Raw genomic sequence first — 21,163 nt, 5'->3', positions numbered from 1 at the left:
TGATTTTTGTACATGTTCCTTCTTTTTTGCATGCAGACAATCTTTATTGGCCATGGCCCAAGCTTTAAATTTCAGAAGATGGTGCCAGAGTTTGAGAATATAGAGTTATACAATGTCATGTGTGGTAAGAATTCTTTTTTATCTTCTTTTGAATGCCAGAAAATATGGCCTAGATCAGGGGTGTCCAACTCCAGTCCTCGAGAGCGACTGTCCTGCAGCTATTAGATGCATCCCTACTCCAACACAGCTGAATCAAATGGTTGGATACCTCTTCGGCATGCCATCAAGTTTGGCAAAGTTTGGCCTGATAACAAGCCACTCATTTGATTCAGGTGTGTCGGAACAAGGATGTGTCTAAAAGCTGCAGGACGGTAGCGCTAAAGGACTGGAGTTGGACTCTCCTGGCCTAGATAATAATACTAATGTTATCATTACTATTAACAGTAGTGTGTCCTCTGATTGTTCGCGCTTTAGACTTGTTGGGATTGAAGCCAGTTCCAAACAACGGGACACACGGCAGTCTGAACGACATGCTGAAAGATCCGCCTTTCCAACCCAGCATGCCAGAGGAAGTCACGCCACCATCGCCGCCGTCCGACGCCGAAATCAGCCACGACCTGGGCTGCAGCTGTGACGATGAGGTCTGTGGGAGGCAGCAATGCCACAGAAATCATTTCTAACATCAGGTGGAATTCAGCTGATTTCACTGTGTTTGTCACTTTCTTCTGTAACAAACAAAGATGAGGAAAAAAATCACATTTTATCATTTTCAGAACAAAGTGGAGATCAGTGGACCATTCACTCGTGCATCAGATGGGGTCTACAGTTATAGTAAGTGTTGTTATACACATACACACTGGAACAGCTGCATTCAGCTAGCAGCTGAGGAAATATGATTATATCATGCGTCTTAAAAAAGCAATACCTCCTGTTTCTGCTTTTATTTTTATTTTTTGCTGTTTTATTGATCAGTAGGAACTGCAGAGGACACCAACAGAATCACGTTTAATTATTTTGCATTGAGGTACAACATGTTGTTTTTGCAGACAGCACCCAGCTGCCGTTTGGTCGACCAGCGGTGATGTTTGACACTCAGTACAGTCTTCTTCATCATGTGGAGTTCATCAGTGGATACAGCAAAGAGCGAGCCATGCCCCTGTGGACATCATACACACTGCCACCACAGGTACACACATATACATTTCTCACTCCATCTTATATCAGTCAGCGGGGTTCTACGAGCCATTGATTGTCCCTTGAAAGTCACCTAAAACTTTATTTAGTTTGAGCCACAAACTTTCATTTTTTCTCTTGTTGGAATTTCATTCACTGATCTCTGGTTCTTGTGTTCCTGCTAGTCCAAATTATAAAAACTTAAGAGGATAAATTCATACATACGGTTTTTTTTCTGTTACCAGTATATTTCAGGAGTCCTTATGTTCATATTGATTGGCAGTTGTTTGCTTAAGATTAGCTGCTGTTCATATCAAGAAACTTAACCTGAAGAGTCTGCAGGTCATCACCGCCCTGTTCCTGTGGAAAGTCTAATTCTTATATTTATACTCTTGTCTGTGAAAAGCACTTTAACACACCTTTTGCAAACTTTTTCATTTGGGAGTATCCAGAATTGACAGGATGATAAATGAGTACATCAGAGGCAAAGCTCAGGTCGAGTAGTTTGGAGATAGCACTGCGAGACGAGGCTGAGACAGTTTGTTCAGAGGAGGGAGAGTGGATATGCTGGAGGAATGAGGAAGACCTTGGACGACGTCCATGGTTGTGGTCAAGGAGGATATGCAGAGGTGCCTGCAAGACACAAGAGGGCGCTTGGGATAGAAGAAGAGGAAGAAGCCTTCCTGTGCAATGTTTCGACGCTTTTCTTATCTTCTCAGAAGTGCTGCTATATCAGCATGTTTGAACGCGCTTCAGGGACATGCTGGTGTTACTAACCCTGGTGCAATCATGGTACTTTATGATGATTAGTTAAAGTCAAATGTATTTATACAGCACATTTAAAACAACTGTTGAGCAAAGTGCTGTACATTAAACATAAATGTAATTAAAAGAGATAAAAACAAAAAAGACAAACAAACAAAAATGTATGAAAAAAGGCATAAAATGAGAAGATTTGAGTAAGAAATAAGACAAATAAAAGTAGTTCACTCATTCCTCATTCTGATTTAAAAGCCAAGGAATAAAAGTGGGTTTTCAGATGGGTTTTGAAAGTTTAGTTGAAAGTTTAGGAGCAGTTACAGCAAAGGCCCGATCTCCTCTGTGCTTTAACGTGGACCTCAGCACAGCTGGGAACATTTGATCCGCAGACCTCAATAATCTTGCAGCACTGTACCCGTTCAAAAGATCTAAAAGGTCTGAGGGTGCTAACCCATGTAACGCCTTAAAGACGGAAATTAAAATCTTAACATCCATTTGAAAAGTGACTGGCAGCCAGTGTAAGGATGCTAGTATCGGGGATACGTGGTAACTGATGACAGACTGACACCTCAGTAAAGACTATTACAAAAGTCTTTACTCAGGTGATTAGTTTGAAATGTTTGAAATGTAGCATTTATGGTCAAAACTACAGTGACTATAAGAGTACAAGAGTAACTCTTGCATTTCTGCTTTTTTGAACCCCTTCCTGTGTCCATGCAGTAAACGGACTCTTTCTTCCTCTCTTTACTCTCAGACCTTCGTTGATATAAATGAGGTTAAAAACTCTGATGCAACCATATTAGAGGCACTCTGTACGTGGTGTTGTTTGCAGTGAGTGACTGTGTTTGTGTCACAGCAGGATGTGACGGAGCTCTGAAAACATGCAAACATGAAATCTCAAACAGCCACTCCAGTAAACACACTCGGTCTGTGATTCGGTGAACGTGCATGTTTGACTTGAACTCGTTGTGGGTGTCGTGTTGTGATGTTGTGCAGCTGCTCACATATGGCACACCTGCTCTGTGCATATACATCATCATGCATGAATGCCAGACATGAGTGGAAGTAAACATTATATTAGCACCCAGCATTACATCTGAGTTTCACCCTCACTTTAGATGCTTTTTATCTTTTATCTTAGATTCTTTCAGCTGCACCAAATTGCAACTGATACCATTAAATGAAAAAACAAACACTTTTTTTCATTTATTAAGGGAAAAAAACATGAAACCTACCTGGCCCTATGTAGGATAAAGTAATGCCCCTACTGTTAAACCATGAATTGACTGTGATTAACCACATTTTCAGTTCAGTTTCACTGTATGTTGTCACATGTCTGTCTCACAGGAGGACATGACTCCTATACCAGATGCTTCTCCGAGTGCTAAGTGCATCCGAGTCGACGCCAGAGTGTCAGCTGATCACAGTCAGAGCTGCAGCGCCTACAGCCAGAACACCCACCTCACGTATGGCTTCCTCTTCCCCCCAGGTAGCACCACAGGACAAACACAGGACCCTCTGTGCAGAAATATTCATGTTGCTTAATATACATTGTAGAAACATCATAAAAAGCAGACCTTAGTATAAATGAGATTAAATTATATTATGTTGAGTTATTTGTAATGCAGATATTAACTGTAATCGAAAAAGTCGTTTAGGCTTTGTTGAGCTTTAATTCTTGACGATTTAACTGATGTAGTCATAGAGGAACATTATAGAAAATAAAATATATCAATTATGTGAAAAAAGTCTTGTAACGCTGGGAGATTTCTTAAATAAGGATGGCAGTCAGGGCCCTGAGAACCAGTTTCCTGAAGTTCACCTTTCCAAGAAAGTTAGAGGACGACAGGAAGTGGACCACCTTGTTGCATATGATGGGGGAGTTCATTTGTCCAAACTTTGCATACATTGTTAGCACTATAGCTTATGTTATCTAACATAATGTAGTTACATTTAAAATGAGATTTGAGGAGGAAAACACTGGAATTCCAGCGGAGTGCTGGGAAAATATTAAATCATTACAATAATCAGACATTTCACTGGGTTAACTTTGACTGTCACAACTTCTGAGCGACGTTTCTGCGATGTCAACATCTTATATGAACTTGTTTGGATATGTGCAAACAGTGGATGATAAGACAGGTGTGACTCACACGTTTGTGTTGACAGAGCTGGCAACATCTCCCGAGTCCAGATATGACGCTTCGCTCATCACCAACACTGTCCCCATGTATCCTGCCTTCAAGAGTAAGTCACCTCCATAAAAGTCAAAAATTCTTATTTTCACTTCAGCTGTACGTAACTGTTAGCGTGTTGCTACAGTTGTCTCAAGATGTTGTAATTATACCAGGGACTGGGAATGTGGGAAATCTGGTCTTTACTGCATTCAACAAAATATGTTACATTCCCATACAAGATGTTTGCGCTTCAGTCTCAGTAACAGGCTAGTGAAACATTAGGACTTTACTCACTGAGCACTACTTTGTCTGTAAAATAAAACCTACTAACCAAATATGCCACTGTCAACTGGTAATTAGCAAATTCCTCTTCTGGCTCCAAAAATCCTACAATGGATTAGAAAGGGGTGGGGAATGCCAGGCCTCAAGGGCCAGGGTCCTGCAGGTTTTAGATCTCACCCTGGGTCAACACACCTGAATCAGATGATTAGTCCATTAGCAGGCATCTGGAGAACTTTAAGACATGTTGGGGAGGTCATTTAGTCATTTAAATACGATGATCAGGTGTTTATACAGTGCTTTTATCGACACCTGAGCTTCTTTTATCTAACACTCAAACATGTGGGGTTCAGTATCTTGTTCATGATCCACTGATGGGATTTGATCCAGCTGGTAGGCAGCTCGCTCCTCAGTCTGAGCCACAGTCGGCCCATGGCCAACATCAAGGTTTCAAAATACAAAAGTACAGCAAATACAGTACAGCGGGAATGTCCATCTTTGATATACAGTCTCTAGCTCGAACCCAAAGCAAAAACATGTCAGACTGTCTGGAGTGACTGCATCTCTATTTGAATAATTATGAATTCTTATCAGCACTGAAGCCGCTGCAACAACACACTGTTTGGTGACAGTCTTACTATTTTACTTTTTCACCCCCTTCCTTTGTATTTACAGTAAATTGTGACTTAAGAATAGTTTCAGAGTTAAATGAGTCTGACATCATGTGCAGCGCATTTCCAAGTATTTTTATCTGTTAGTTTAACTGTCTTTGTGGAGATGGAAATTGAGTTGTGTTCCATGAGGCACAGGACAGAAATGTGGTGATGTCAGGTCTGAGCGAGGATGGCCTGATACCCATTGTTTATAAAGAGAGAGAGAGAGAGGACTTATCAGGAGAAAGCAGACACTCAGTCGCTGGATACCTGTCCCATGCATGCACCCATTATACTGTGTGTGCGTCAGCTGTGTCTCTGTTTGCGTCTGCTCGGCTAATAGGTTCTATATTAAGGCCATAAAAGGTTGCAGGAATAAAAGGGAAACAGCAAGAGCAGGATAGGTTTCCTTATTTAGGACTGGGTTAGGACGTGACGCCTAAAGTCTTGTTATGGTCAGTAGATTTACAGATGTTCCACTCCACCAGTAAAACCTCACTTCTCCTGTTTTTATTCTTTCTTTCTTTGAAATGAAAAATCTACTCGAAAAGAAAAAAGAAAACAAAATGAATATATACAAAATCAAATACTGGACAGAGAGTGAGCTGCTCTTCGAGTGTTTCTTATTACTGATGTTTATAAAAAGTGAGTATAAACAGCATGGCCTATTTTCCTGTGGATGTGCAGGAGTGTGGAGTTACCTACAAGGGACGCTGCTGCGGCGTTATGCAGAGGAAAACAATGGAATCAACGTTCTCTGCGGCCCTGTTTTTGATTATAACTACGACGGCCTTCGAGACACCACCGAGAAGATAAAAGAGTAAGTTCACTGCAGCGGCGTGCGATGATGGCGCTCGGTCAGCTAGCTGATAACAAATAAAGTAAGCTTGCCTGTGCATATGTGTGTCAAAACACATCAACACAATGTTCAAGGTTATTTTGTTGCCATTTGTGCATAAAGCAGCGCAGAGCTCTCTCAGTCACAGAGAGAAAAGATAAGAATAAGTAAGACAATGCAAAATACAATACTAATATAAATTATAAACTATATTATACCCTCTTTACAAGAGGGGTGGGAGTATATACACAGTCTCATTATAATGCATTATATTATAATGCAGATAGGATATGCACATTTCTGAGGTAGCAGTGAGTCCCTGATAATTCCCTCAGCTCTTTCCCGGCAGCGCTGTGTGTACATGGAGTCCATGGATGGACGTTTTATCCCTCCGATGCTCTCCAGTCTTTATGAGCCTTTGCAGAGCCTTCCTGTCTGCCTGTGTCATAAATGCACTTTAAAACCCTCTACAGCATAGCGTTGCCCTGAGGCAACAAACCACATTTTCATGCCTTACACTGGCCCTTCAAATAAAAAACTTTTTTTTTTTAAATAATGGTACCAGACACATCTCTTTCCAATAAAATGATGAGTTGAAGGTGGTGTGACTTTAATTTGGGGGGGGGGGAAAGGACCCCTTTCTGCAAGCTGCACTACATGAGAGACATCTCCATTAGGAGGCAAGATAAAGATAACTATTTTACATGTTTATAGTGAAATAAATGTATATTAAAAAATATTTGTATGTGCATGAATATGTTAAGAAGCATGTTTGATTGTTTGTTCTACTTTTTAAAATTTATTTATACAGTAAAACTGTTAATTTTCATTTGTTGCCTCAAGGCAACACTGCGCAGTTAGCCCAATTTTTTTTCAGGCAATATAATGCATTTCCATATGTGTGTAGAGATGTGTTTGTGTGCATATATATGATCATAGTCAATGTTTTTTACTTTACAATCTACTCATAATTACAGGACATGGATGTAAATACCTTTTATGGAAGGAAACCAAGGGAATGTGCACTTTCTGTCCTCAGAAAGTGAGGACAGTGAGCTTTCAGGGAGTGACAGTGAAGTAGAGGAGTGGATCCCTGAATGAGGTTTGAGGGACACTTAGGAGCTCAGGGGTCAGGGGTCAGTTGGTAAAGTAATTGTGTCTGTGTGTATGTGTTAGTGCCCACATAGCAAGCAGGTCTGGCCAGGGTCTGGTATCTGGCATGATAAGACGTATGTCATCCAGATGTGGGCCAGGCCTGGCACAGATGGCACTGTCTATGTGATGGCATGCCATATCTGGCTTGATTGTGGTTTGGTTTATGTGGCCCAGGCCTACAGAAAACAGGTCTGGCCCAGATCTGGCATCAAGCTGGCACTTCTGACTGAGTGGTGTTTTGGCAGAGTGTATGTCAACCGGATGTGTGCCAGGTCTGGCAATGACGCCACTGTTTATGCGATGGCATGCCATATCTCAGCTTGTAGAGCAGGTTACAAACTGATCGGAAGGTTAGTGGTTCGATCCCTGGCTCCTCCAGTCTGCATGTCAAGAGTGTGAATGTGTATGAATGTAGTTAGGAAGCACTCAGTTCAGCGAAAGTGGGTGAATGTGGCATGTTGTATAGAGCACTTTGAGTAATCTGGGAGAGTAGAAAATGGCTATATAAAAATCAGTCCATTCACTGTCTGAACAGAGTTTCGGCATGTTACTTTTGCACTGTTTTCATGTTCTGGCACATGTTGTTATTGCATGGCTTGATTAAGGTACACATTAGGCTGACATCTGGGGCCAGAGCTGGGGTATGAGGTTATTTAATGTTTTATTAGACTTCTGATGCAATTTAGCTCCTAACGTAAGCAGCCACAGCAGTGTAAGTGATGCATTTGTACGATGAAGTATACCAGTGTGACCTGTGCTTTTCACTTTTTCACATTTTGCACGTGTCTCTGATCCCCCTCCTCGGTCCAGGTTCTCAGCTGATGGCTTCCCCGTTCCCACCCACTTCTACACTGTGATTACAAGCTGCCAGGAGGTGAACCAGACGGTTGATGAGTGTGACGGAGCGCTAAAGGTTTTCTCCTTCCTTCTTCCTAACAAGCCAGACAACAGCGAGGCATGCAATGTGAGTAAGAATGAATTCATGGCCTCATGGAGCTTTATTTTTTTAAGGTAAAGACCCTCCAATCATTCCAGCAGGTGGCAGTACCTCCATATCTTTGTAGTGAATTCATTTGCACAGCGTGAGCAGCAGCATGGAAAAAAATGACCTTTAACCATTTTTTATTAAGCTGTAGGTTTTCATTTGATCTTTAAAGATTAAGGTCAAGGTCAAGGTCAAATTTATTTATATAGCACATTTCAAACAGCCAATGCTGCACAAAGTGCTTAACAATATAAAAATGGCATTAAAAAGCAACAATGTAATACAATAATAACAATAAAAAACAATAATAGGACAATAAAAGAATTAAAACAATAACTAAAACTGATTCAAATAAGACCAAAATGCTTGGATCATAGTGTGTTAAAAGCCAGGGCATAAAAATGTGTCTTTAGTAAAGATTTAAATTGCTCAAGTGTTTGTGCAGATCTAATATTTAAGGGGAGACTATTCCAGAGTCTGGGACCTGCCACAGAGAAGGATCTATCACCACGGGATTTGAGATAAGTCCGTGGGATGGACAGCATTAATTTAGAGCTAGACCTCATGGTCTTTCCTGGAGCATAGGCAGAGAGGAGCTCAGACAGGTAAGGAGGGGCTCGGGCATTAAGTGACTTAAAAACAAAAAGTAAAACTTTAAATTGGATCCTGTAGGAGACAGGAAGCCAGTGTAAAGAAGCTAAAACTGGGGTTATATGCTCTCTCCGTTTGGTACCAGTTAGCAGGCGAGCAGCTGCATTTTGAACCATCTGAAGACGATGGATGGTGGCCTGATCTAGACCATAATACAATGAATTGCAGTAGTCTAATCTGCAAGTAAGGAAAAGGTGAATAACACGCTCAAAGACGTTAGCCGGGAGGTATGGCTTTACCTTGGCTAGCTGTCTTAGCTGAAAAAAGCAGGACTGAACTACTGCACTCACCTGCTTATTCAATTTAAAAGAACCATCAATGTAGACACCGAGGTTTTTTACATGTGTTTTACAACACGAGGAAAGGGCGCCCAGAGTGCTGTCGATATGATTAAAGTTGCCAAAAATGACAACCTCAGTTTTATTTTCATTTAGCTTTAAAAAATTTAATGACAACCACTGTTTGACATCGTCAAGGCAGCGTAATAAGAGCTGGGGATGGTCTGACCCTGCTTTTAAAGGTAGATAAATCTGCAAATCATCAGCAAAACAGTGAAATGAAATGCTGTACCGCGAGAAGATGGAGCCCAATGGCAACAAATAGAGTGCGAACAGGGCAGGACCCAAAATAGAGCCTTGAGGTACACCGTATTTAAGAGGGGCTGTTTTGGAGTTGTGGGGGCCCATATTGACATGAAAAGACCTTTCTGACAAATAGGACCGAAACCACTGTAGGGCAGATCCTTTTAGGCCAGCATGAAATTCTAGCCGTGATAACAGGATGTCATGGTCGACCGTGTCAAAAGCTGCTGACAGGTCCAACAGTAAAAGGGCAGCAGGGCTGCCAGAGTCCAGAGTTAAAAGAATATCATTAAAAATCCTTAAAAGTGCCGTCTCAGTGCTATGTAGTGATTTAAAACCAGATTGAAATTTTTCAGAAATCATATTAAAATCTGCATTAAAAAGATGAAAACATGAAAAACAATCAAAAGATTTACAGGATGATGCTTTGAATTTTAAATTCCCAGGATTAAAGTATCGCCGATAGATAAACATTTACTTCTCTTGATTGCCATTTATCTTTTTCCTTTTTTAATAGAGTAAATGTCAGATACTTTATGTAATGACTCAAACTGCAGTAAAATCATTTTGAAGAATTCACCTTCAGCTGGGTTTTGTCACAAATTCGTCACTTTGACCATATTTCTTAAAAACACTCCAAACCACTGTAGGTGCAGTCTGATGTAGTATCATAAAAAGAGGCAGGATAAAATGCTGCTGTATCTTTGTAGTAATCAGAATCATTATTGACCTGCCTGGATCAGAGACCAAACCAAAATTTCAAGGCTTACCTCTTTAAATTTCTGCATTTTTTAATTATTATTATTATTATTATTATTATTATTATTATTATTATTGTTAACATTTCATCATTTGTCTCTGGGTAGTATTATTATTAGCTGCAGGCACTTATGACGTGTTGTCTCCCAACAGATAATCCATCTACACTGAGAGTAGAAATAAAGGAGAAAATTAAAGAAACCGCAGGCTCTTGTGCAGCTGCATATTCCAGTCAATTGCTACGAAATCCGATGGATTGTCTTGACTTGCCTCAAGCTATTAGGAAACCATTGTTGTTATTATTATAATAATAATAATACCACTGGTATTATAATCTTGTGTTATATGATGACTCACCATGACAGTCTGTGGTTTGTCTCTGATAACCTCGACCTGGACCTCGAGTCAAACATGAGTCTTTCCCAGTTCTGGGTGAGGTGGATATTGGAAGTACGTGTCAGGAGGAATGATTCAGCAAAGCTAAGCTGACAAAGATGAGTGTAGTTTGTACTTTTGTAATGCATGTTTTGTTTTTTTTTTCATTGCAGCCAAATTGAGGTGAATAGAACAGGCTTGTGTTCAGCTCCATGTTTTACATTTGAATCTACGACTCTGTGGGGCTATGTGAGCAAACGGCATCTTTATTGTCCATGCTCGTCTCCTTAAATCTTCTTTGTTAGCTTATGAATTAAATCAGAAATTCTTACAAAAGATCGTTCACTAAGAAAAAGAAGAACAAAATGAACATCGTGATCGTAAACCTTAACTATGCTGTTCTGTACTATATTTCAGTAGAGCTTTGATTTTGTGTCGGCAGCACTGGACTGCGGTAAAATAAAAGCAGTCAACAGGCATGTCTGCTTTCTCCTGCATGAGCTGAAATCAAGCGATTGTTGTTCACACTGCATCGTGTCTTTGTATCTGCTTTTGTAGTTCAGGTGACAGTAATGATACAGTAATGAGCCATAATACATCCTTACAAACAACTCATTCAGCTTCATTAATCTTTCAGTGAAGTTTTAAAATGTTGTTTTTCAGTTGAGAGCGTTACCATAGAGATGGATAAAAGTCTTATCAAAAGACAGTCACGTGAGTGTTATGGAAGGAATTAAATACGTGCTGTTCTGAAATACTTGCATGTTGCAATAAGTTGCAGTTGATCATCTAATATCTGGGAGGGGGTGTGTTGCAACACTGACATTTGATTAAGGCACCATTCATGCTTTAATAAGCATGACTTACCCACTCTGTCTCAAATGATTATAAAGGCCGACAGCATGGCTCAGTGCTCTCATACATCCAAATTAAATCAATAAAATAACCACAATGCGCAGCATTTTTTTTTTTTATTCACTTTCTAGTACTAGTACATTTTCTTATTCTGCATCCAAGCTCAATAACAATCTTATATAAACGGTGATTAATGAATACTCCGCTGTCCTGTGTGCTTATTAATGGGAAGCTTTGTAAACATCTCCAAACTTTCCTGGGACTCTTCAGCTCCAGTCGTGAGCAGAATGAATGGAGTGGGCAGATTAAATGATGGAGTTTACACGATGCTTTTACAAACAGCTCTAAATATAAAACTGCGATTAGTTCGTGTTGAGGGAAATCCGTGTGATAAACACACTGCTCATGTTTATGCAGACCCTATAAATATATACTCAGTATAGGTTAGACTGCATCCATTCTCATGCCATGCTTTCATTGAGTTTTTTAAAAACTAAACAGTCAACAAACCCGTGCTGCGAATGCGCCATTGAGTCATTTATAAAGAATGTGCCTTTGTTTATCGGCACAAAACTTGGTCTTTTCTTCTTCTGTTGGGTTGGACGGAGTAAAGCTGAACAACTGTGTTGTTTCCATAGATATACAACGTCTTTCAAACAAGTTCATAAAAGTAGTTCAAGATCCAAGAAGAAGAAGAAAGCAGCATCAATGGGAAAATTTATGACATTTGTCATAAATTTAGCCAAGTTAGACTTTGGCCCACCTTCCTTACATTCCTCCCTTATGTTTTTTTTTCTTCTTAAATTCCAGCATGAAAATGATTGTGTTTAACATCACGCCAAAGCACCTCAATCTGATTTGACTCTAGAGTCTTTGGGTTTGTTTGAGCCGTTCAGAAGTGGACTTGCTGGTGTGTATTTTAGATCATTATCCTGCCGCATAACCCAAGTGCAACTGAGCTTCAGGGCTCGAACTAATGTTCGGACATTGCCCTCCTGGATTTTCTGAATTTATTGCTCCACTCATTCCAAAGGCAGTAATGGCTCCTCCCCAAACAACATGATGTGCTGACCATTAATCGCTTTGAAATTCATCTGAATTTCAGGAAAAAATAATTTAGAGAGATTGTAATGATAAGCAGAGTGATAATTCTTACACTCTGACTCATGCCATGTGCTTTGGGAGGCACTGGAACAAAGAGTCATGACGAATGTAATAATAACACTGATCCAGTAACATCGTATGTCCTCACAGAACCGTTGATTTTGTGCGTCACTGACTGCTTCTTTGCTCACTTCCTGCACAAAAAACCAATTACAACATGCTTCTGAACCCACTCACTAGTTTAGATTTACAGGCTATGGTGTCATGATTGTAACAGGACTGTTGCTTTGGAGAGTTATCTGGCATCAGCCATATCAGCACTTCCCAGCAAAGATTGCCCTCGTTGATGATTTCCTGATACACTTAAATATTTCAGACCATTGAAAATAATTTAAATGAAGGTCTTTTATTAAGGGGAAAAATCCAAACCTACCTGGCCCCGTGTGAAAGTATTTGGCCCGTAAACCTAATATCTGGTTGGGCCAGCCTTAGCCGCAAAAACTGCAATCAACCGTTTGCGAAAACTGGCTATAAGTTTCTCCTTTACTAATAAGCACCTTTGTGTTTACCTGTTTGATGGTCGTTTCATGATCTGAAACATTTAAGTGTGATGAACATACAAAGAAATAGGAAATCAGGGAGGGGGCAAACATTGTATCTATAGTACATCAACATTACATGTAAACTTATTACCACCCTGACTGCCTGTTCATGCATAACTGCTAGTTCAGAGCCAGCTGGGCAGTTCAAGGAGCCACGAATGATCCTAAAATAAGTATAACGCTCAGATTACAGAAACCACCTATCAAACAGTATTTTGCAGTCCTGTTTTGCATGATGCTGTGAGGTAATATGGAAGCTGGCAATACGGCAAGTAGAAGTGAGGACAAGAGGCCAGCTATTCTTTGTCTGCACTCGTTTTCTGTTTATTGTATGTTAAATAAAGTAAAGATGGCATAGCACTCGGCCCATTTGTCTGTGATTCAGAGACAAATTTGAAATGATATTATATTTTCAAAGCATATGAATTGTGAGAAAAAACAGAATATAACGATTTCCACCAATCTCAGATCACTGCACCCTCAATAAATATTTGATTATAGACAAAGGAAATCCAAAATCCATATTAGACTCGTAGTGTTTGGATCCACTGGAATTCCTCTTCTCTGTGAAGGGAAATTATGCCAAAACTTGAGTGTTGGGACACGTGCTAAATAATGATACGACTCATTGCTGTAATATCGGGCTTTTTTTTTTTTTTTTTTTTTTTTTCCCGCTGTCTAAATATGTAATGAAATATGGGTAAGTGTGGCTGAAAAATGTGCCTCTGAATAAACAATGAGTCACTGTGTGTGACACACAGAGGCTGCTCCTTGGATTAAATTTTTAAGTCATCGGCAAACACATAAATCGTGTCTTATCTAACAGCTGCAACAAAAATAAATCAGGAAAAGTGATAAAACATTTGAGTTTGTGTGTTTTTTATGGTTAAAAATCAGCCCATTGTCACTTGTGAAATGGTACAATAGATGTTTAGCTTCACTGATCATTTGAAAACTGAGGAGATCGCTTCCCAGCAGCCACCAGGTTGGAGGTTTGCATGAGCTGTTTGCACCTGACAGACATTACTGATCTAGTCTCTCATGTTGCTTTGTTTTACTCCAAATGTCCTAAATGATAAAAATAATTCTTTTCAGAGAACACGGAGTACATGATCAGTGTATCTGTGTGCAACTGGAAGAACATATCAGCCATTAAGAATCTGCACTGATAGCAGAGGTTTATGAAAATCTGTATTACAGTGAGGTTATGGTAATATATGCAAGCCGCCAGCTAACTTACTGCACAAACATAAATTGACTCCAGTGTGCTGAGATACTTTATTTACTGTCACAGGATTGTAAAGATGTTGCTCGCTCATATAATGTTTGATTATTTGACAGCATCATTTTTGTGGTTAATTGTCAAAGTTCATGGATGTTTTCAGAGGAGGGCTGCGAACTGTGCAAACCCTTGCCTTGAAACATGATTCTGTGCTGTGACATACTTGATGATATAAGTCCTGCAGACAGTGGAAATGGACAGATTGGGAGCAGGCAAAGGAAAACTGCAAAAGGAAATTACTAAAATGAGGAAATTGTAACAACAACAGATTGTTATATATCAATATATGATATATATTGCTCAGTAATAGCATGCCTATGAATCTGCGTAAGAGAAGATGCAGGACTGGGAAATTAAAGCTCAAGAGAATGAAAAAGGAATGAAAGAGGGAGTAAAAACATAGAAAACTGTAAGGAAATATTCTTTAACAATATCCATGGAGCAAAGAAACGGGACAAAGAACAAGATATCAGGAAGATGTAGACAAAGTACCTTCTTTAGAAGGGACAAAGGTGTGAAGGGAGGACGTGCCTGAAGCAAACTTTGGGAGCCACAGTGGCCCATTTGCAATCTCTTATGGCATGGCGAATTTCTAAGAAAAGAAAGAATGAAAGTAATGTTGTGGTTATGGCCTCAATAAGAAACAAGTCACTGAGGAAGAAAGGCTGCAGTTATTTGTTGGAAGTATTTATTGCTCTTGGTATTGGAACAGTTAATCAATCCTGACAGACAAATATTCCCCTGGACAAGGAAACACTGTCTGTGCTTTCCTGTCATCTTACTCTGAATATTATAATTGTTTCTGGGAAATGATTGCACTCCACTGATTGCTTTGAGTCTGATAAAAGCTATAGTTGGGAAGCTAGCAAAGATATTTGATGTGGAGGAAACAGCTGGCTTCCTGGCAGACTCCCTGAATGGATAAATGGGAAGATGTTTTAATGCAATGTGCTTTCCAGGGAATAACCTAGATTGGCACTGGCGTCTGAGTTTCAGAGGTTCAGTTGAGTATATCCTGGCAGGCTTCAGCGCTCTATTTGTTTTGGTTGACGTCCTAAAAGAAACATAATCGCAGGGGTTACCCTCACTCTGTGTGTGGGCATGTGCGTGACAAGCATCGTGAGGATAAATAGTTTTGAGATATGTCGTTCCCTTTGTGTACCTGAATTGTTTGTGCTCTTGAACTTTTTCCATTCGTTGTGTGGGTGCCCAGTCACTTCAGCTCTTGTGTCTTGGAATGACAAAATATTATTCTTTGTCAACCTTTTGCTTGTGAGTCATATTGTTTTGACATCTTATAACAATGATGTTTGAGTTTCTGTTAGCTTTAGGCGGAGCTAAAGAAATGTTTTTACAGTCTGTCAGGAGGATTATGTAAAAGCTAACAATCTGACATCTTTCAAACATATATGCACATAGTTACATACAGTTGATTTTAATTATTTAGAAAGGGCTACCTACCTTTATCAATACACCATAATAGAGTAATTGTAACATCCATTTTCTTGCATTGATGGGTGTTGTCTGGGTCTTGGCCATGGCTCCCCAGACCTCCCTCCCCCAGCCACTTCCTTCGCCTATTTTCAGGGAGGTACTCGGGCATGTACAAGTCAGTCGGGCGTAATCTCTCACATGTGTCCCAGGTATGTACTGAGCCCTTCTCCCAATTGAAAATCCCAGAAACACCTCACCTAGGAGGAATCTTTAGGAGTTAGTCACATGCATGAACCAGCTCGACTGGTTTCTGTTGATGTGGAGGAGTATCAGTTGTGGTTGGATCCCTTTCCCAATGACGGAATTCATTACTATTCACAGAATGTGTTGAGAACAACCTGAAATGTTTTCAGTTTTATTAGAAATAGCATACTTCCTGACTGAAAGGTTTCATCTTCCCCAAAAATAGAGAGTCTGTCCTTTGCTTCCTGGAATTCATGCCATCTCTGGATGACACTTTAACCAGTATACAGTAGCATAAAAAATGTTGAGTCCATCTGGTTCACAGATGTCCTAAGAGGACAGAAACAAGAAGACGGATGAAATGCAAAATGAAACAAGGAAATTCTTGAATTATCTCATTTCAGGAAGAGCCCAAAGGGAGATACTTATCTAGTTTCAAGCTTATTTTGCTATCCTGACTGTAAATGTTTAAGCCACCATGAGGATGGATCCAAAAGCAGACACTATGCATAGGATTTCAAAGTCTTTAACTAATTAATTGATGACAAAGAAAGGCAGGCAAAAATGAGACACTAGGAGAGTTTCACAGGAGCAGGTTCCTCTATAACGGGAGAGAGAAGAGTCTTGGCACTGCTTTTATAGAGAGGTGTGTGATCGGAGATGGAGAGGGTTTGGCTTACTTGGTCTACAGGTGAGTGAAGCAGCTGAGGGGAGGGAATGCTCCGTAGGAGTTGGTGAGCAGACAGTCGGTGGAAGGAGTGGTGAAGGACTGGAGGGCAGGTAGGGGAGTTCTGTTCTTTTCTTAGAAAGAGTTGTGTTTGAAAATTCCAAGTGATTGAACAGGAGTGCATGGAAGTGGAGCTGGTGGCAAAGAAGGTCCAGGCAGGTACGCTACCAGTCAAAAGTTTGGACACACCTATTCATTAGTTTTTCTTTACTTCTGGCACTCCATCATTACACGTCCTGGAGGTGTGTTTGGAGTCATTGTCCTGTTGAAAAACAAATGAATGCAAACTGGATGGGATGGCATGTCGCTGCAGGATGCTGTGGTAGCCATGGTTCAGTGTGCCTTCAGTTTTGAATAAATCCCCAACAGTGTCACCAGCAAAGCATCCCCACACCATCACACCTCCTCCTCTTTGCTTCACGGTGGGAACCATGTACATTAGCTCCTCTAAACAGCTGATGTAGAGATATGTCTGCTACTGGAACTCTTTATGGGCTCTGACCTGAGGTGCGATTTCTGAGGCTAATTACTTGGATGAATTTATCCTCAGCAGCAGAGGTCTTCAAATCTTCATTTCCTGGGGCGATCCTCATGGGAGCCAGTTTTGTCGCTTGATGGTTTTTGTGACTGCACTTGGGGACACATACAAAGTTTTAGCAATTTTCTGGATGGATTGGCCAACAGTTTTTAAAGTAATAATGGTCAGAGGATTGACGTGGGGTTGTGTTTCATGTTGTCAGTGAGGAGCAGAGACACAGAAGGCAGCAGTGAGTCACCAGGGGAGTGTCTGTGTCCCAGGCTGAATGAGCAAAAACCACAGTGTATTTGTGTGTGGCAAATAAAAGGGCTGCTGCCCAAATCGACCATCCTGTGCAGCGTATGCTTTGGGGAAGAGTTACGTGGGAAACCCAGGACACCAGAATGTCGGACCATCAGCCCGAGGTCCCAGCTGACCTCCTGCAGGCCCAGCAACCTGCACAGCCGCTTCTGATCCTTGGTCAGATGATGTGGGACTTGGTGGCAATGACAATTCGGCAGGAGGCAGCTCAGGAGGAACAACTTGCAGTGCTTCACAAGCAGGTGCAGGTGCTCAAACAGCTGCCACAGCTGCGCCGGCGAGGGCCCCGCTGGCAGTGACGCTGCACCGGATAGTGGAGAGTGAGGACCCGGTCAACTGACACTGACTCAGGGGGCGGGGACCTCTACGGAGACCCCACTGCCTCCCATTATGCACCCCATGGAAGATTTCCACTAGAGCAGTCTCGGGATGACATCCTACGCTCAGCCTATGACCAGTGATAGATATTGATGGTCGCTTGGTGCAGCCTGAAGCCACACAGACTTACCCCCACTTCGAATTACGGAACAACTGGCTTTATTGAGTGAGTCGCGACACTCGCACGAAAAAAAGATCTGCACCCAGTTGTTGGTGCCGCAAAGCCGCTGGGAAACGATTTTCCAGGCGGCTCATTTGAACCCCATGGCAGGGCATTTAGGATGTGAAAAAACTCTGGAGCGTATAATGACCCGATTCTATTGGGCGGGCATTTGGGCCGATGTGCGGCGCTGGTGCGCATCGTGCCCAGAATGCCAGCTGGTTAACCAACCAGCCATCCCCAAGGCACCATTGCACCAATTGCCGCTGATGGAAATCCCGTTTGAACGCATTGGTATGGATCTCATCGGGCCATTCCACCGGAGTGGTTTGGGGAAGAGTTGCGTGTGACAATCTTGCTTCATACATTTGATGTCTTCAGTTTGTATCTACAATGTAGAAAGTAGTGAAAATAAAGAAAAACCATTAACTGAGAAGGTGTGTCCAAACTTGTCAGTGTTTGTGTGTGGAGAAGGTTAAGAAGTGAGCCAGAGATGCTGATGACTGAAAGTACAAGGTTACGCAAGGAAAACACTCGAGAAAATGATGCTGCAAAGCCGATTTACCTCCGTGGATTAGCAGTCAATCTGGTGAAGAATGTCACTCTGCACCACTCCTAAAAGCTGCTGCACTTGATTATTGGTGATGATGCTGCAGGTGGACCACCGACACCCAGGGGCACGACAGTAGACTGCTCATAACTGCCAGTAATCCAGATTTAATTTCATTTTATTTATTTATTTGTTTCACACATGGTTAAACAGTATTTCATTGCCTACATACAAATCCTCCTTCCCATTAATATAACACTGCACCCATGGGTGAAAAGGAGCACAATAAATTCTTATTTATTGGCCCCTATCTGAAATCTAATTATTCTTACAAGAGTGCGCCAACAACCCAAAAAGCCCTCTAACATTTATCGATATGTAACAATGCAAAACTAAACAACAAATCAGTATAATCAACAATATACAGCACTACTAGATGGCAAAGAAAAAATGTTCCTTCCTTTTTTTTTTATTTATTTATTTATTTTTTTTAAACCTGTCCCGTTTGGTTCTTTTGCCATCAGAATTATTGTCTAAAGGCGAAGAAAGATGCCCAACGGATTTACTTTACCAAATGGACCATCCCAGCCTTGCCGTAATGGTCCATTTGATTTACCTTTTATTGTTTATTTTATTTTATTTTATTTTTTACTTGCTAGATACGGGACAGGGGAAAAGAAAAGGGAGAAAGAAAGAGGGGGGAAAAAACAAAACAAACAAAAAAAAAAAAACAGCGGAGAAGAGGGACGGGGATAAAGGGCAAAAAACAAAAACCAACAAAATAAGCAGACAAAAAATACATATATCGATCACCTGGATCACCTGTTGAGAAAGAAAAAAGAAAACAAGCAGAAGAAAACGAGAGTAATAGAATAAACAACATCACAATGATATATGGGAATATAACACTACATACTTAATATTAAACATTATTGTGCAGCACGTAAGATCGACAGCGCACAGTGTGCTTTGAGGTAGGAGCCAAAAAGGGTGTAGTTTGTGTGTGTGATCACCTGTGTGTACACCTGTGAGCATGAGCGCGCTTGTATTTAAAAGGTTCCTTAATGTAATGATCTGCTAGAGGGTGTGGGGGGCCACAGTCCCATCCTCCAGGGCATGAAGCAGGTATGGAGGAGATCAAAACTCCAGACATCCAGAGGCCCTCAGAACACAAGAGACCAAGGAAGACCAACAGAGGGGCAGCCGCGCCACTGTCCCAGAAAGAGCTGAGGAGAGTCCCAGATGAGGGATCACTCAGCAGCCGCGGAGCAGAAGCCAGGGGGGGTTGCAGTGACGTGCCCGTGAGCTCCGCCGGCAGCCAGCTGTGCCTGAGTGACCGAGCCCCAGGCCGAGAGGCCGAGGGCACCCCACCCCCGAAGTGGCCCGAGCGAGCCCCAGGTTCCAGGCCCCGATAAGCAGCCACCAAGGAGTGAGCCGGTGTGTACCCGGACGCCCACCCCCGGACACAAAGAACCACCAACGCATCGATGTCTGAGGGCGTCCGCCACCGGCAGGGGAACTGGTGGGGGGAGATAGGCCTCCAAACCTTGGAGGGCCTGAGATGTCCCCAGAGAGGTGGCGTCTGATACCCAACCTGACATATAGACACAGACATACAGGCACACTCAAATACAAACATCCATTCCCACCCTCATGCTCTCATAGGCAATTACTCCACACTCAACCAACGTGGAGACAGACATAAAGAGACGCTGTACACACAATCACACTCCCCAAGCGTACTCTAAGAACCGGGTCTAGGTACCCTTGCCCCTGGAGGGGGAAACTGCACCCAGACCCAGTGGTGTTACCCTTTTCCCTGCAGTGGGGAGAAGCAGACTGCCCCGACTCCGCAGCAGCAGGGAGGCCCCACACACCAGACCCCAGTCGGACGGCCAACTCCTCCTCCTAGCCCCCCCGCTCCAGCAGGCCGCAGAGACCGGGGGTGTGAGAAGACTCCAAACCTCCCTCTACCCGCTCATATGTAGTGTTGATGTATATGTGTTCTAAGGTGCAATTAAAACCCAGGAGGGCATGGAGCTACCTGCCAGAGAGCAGCAGGTAAGCGCATAGCCCCTCCTGATAGCCCTCAATGTCTACGTGTATTTAAAATTGAGAGGTGGGCAACGACGCCAGGGGTGAGGTGTACACCCTGATGGTAATTTGGAGTCCGTGTTGTGAGCCCACCCCCAAGATCCTATATGTATGTGTTATGAGAGTGTGAGTAATGTGAATGTCTAAGAGCGGGAAGAGGGAGGCAGCTGGAGATGGGGAGGGAAGAAAGGGAGGGGCAAGTGACCCCTCCCTGGGGCCAGCTCCCCCGCTGACCCCAGTAGGCACCCCCATGCTCTGCAACCCGCCAGGGAAAGGGGGCCCAGTGCAGCAGCGCCGCCCGGCCCCACAGAGCCCGGGACAGCCCACCCGACCCCACTACAGAGAAAACTGCACCCACCCCATCATCCACTCATCTTCCAGACTACACAAGACAATAGACGCCCAGGCTGAGATCTTCCTCCACCTCTCCTATATCTCCCCCTCCTGCAGAGAGAATTCCTGAGGAGAGGAAAGCTCCTGCAAGATGTGACAACCTCCCCCACCAGTTGAA

General features: G+C 42.2%; 1 protein-coding gene across 1 annotated transcript in view; it reads left to right on the top strand.

Annotated features, from left to right (window-relative positions):
* The window catches only part of enpp2l (ectonucleotide pyrophosphatase/phosphodiesterase 2-like), a 45,341-nt gene that overhangs the window by 12,308 nt on the left and 11,870 nt on the right, over nucleotides 1-21,163 (top strand). The window contains exons 17-24 of the mRNA XM_063465587.1: nucleotides 37-124; nucleotides 475-641; nucleotides 774-831; nucleotides 1,047-1,186; nucleotides 3,280-3,421; nucleotides 4,102-4,179; nucleotides 5,729-5,861; nucleotides 7,845-7,998. Of these exons, the coding sequence (XP_063321657.1) occupies nucleotides 37-124; nucleotides 475-641; nucleotides 774-831; nucleotides 1,047-1,186; nucleotides 3,280-3,421; nucleotides 4,102-4,179; nucleotides 5,729-5,861; nucleotides 7,845-7,998 (960 nt within the window). The remainder of the gene's footprint in view (nucleotides 1-36; nucleotides 125-474; nucleotides 642-773; nucleotides 832-1,046; nucleotides 1,187-3,279; nucleotides 3,422-4,101; nucleotides 4,180-5,728; nucleotides 5,862-7,844; nucleotides 7,999-21,163) is intronic.

Source organism: Pelmatolapia mariae, linkage group LG22 (genome assembly GCF_036321145.2).
Source record: "Pelmatolapia mariae isolate MD_Pm_ZW linkage group LG22, Pm_UMD_F_2, whole genome shotgun sequence".
Taxonomy (NCBI): Eukaryota; Metazoa; Chordata; class Actinopteri; order Cichliformes; family Cichlidae; genus Pelmatolapia; species Pelmatolapia mariae.
The sequence above is the reverse complement of the archived record's forward strand: the minus strand, read 5'-3'. Positions and strand labels throughout refer to the sequence as shown.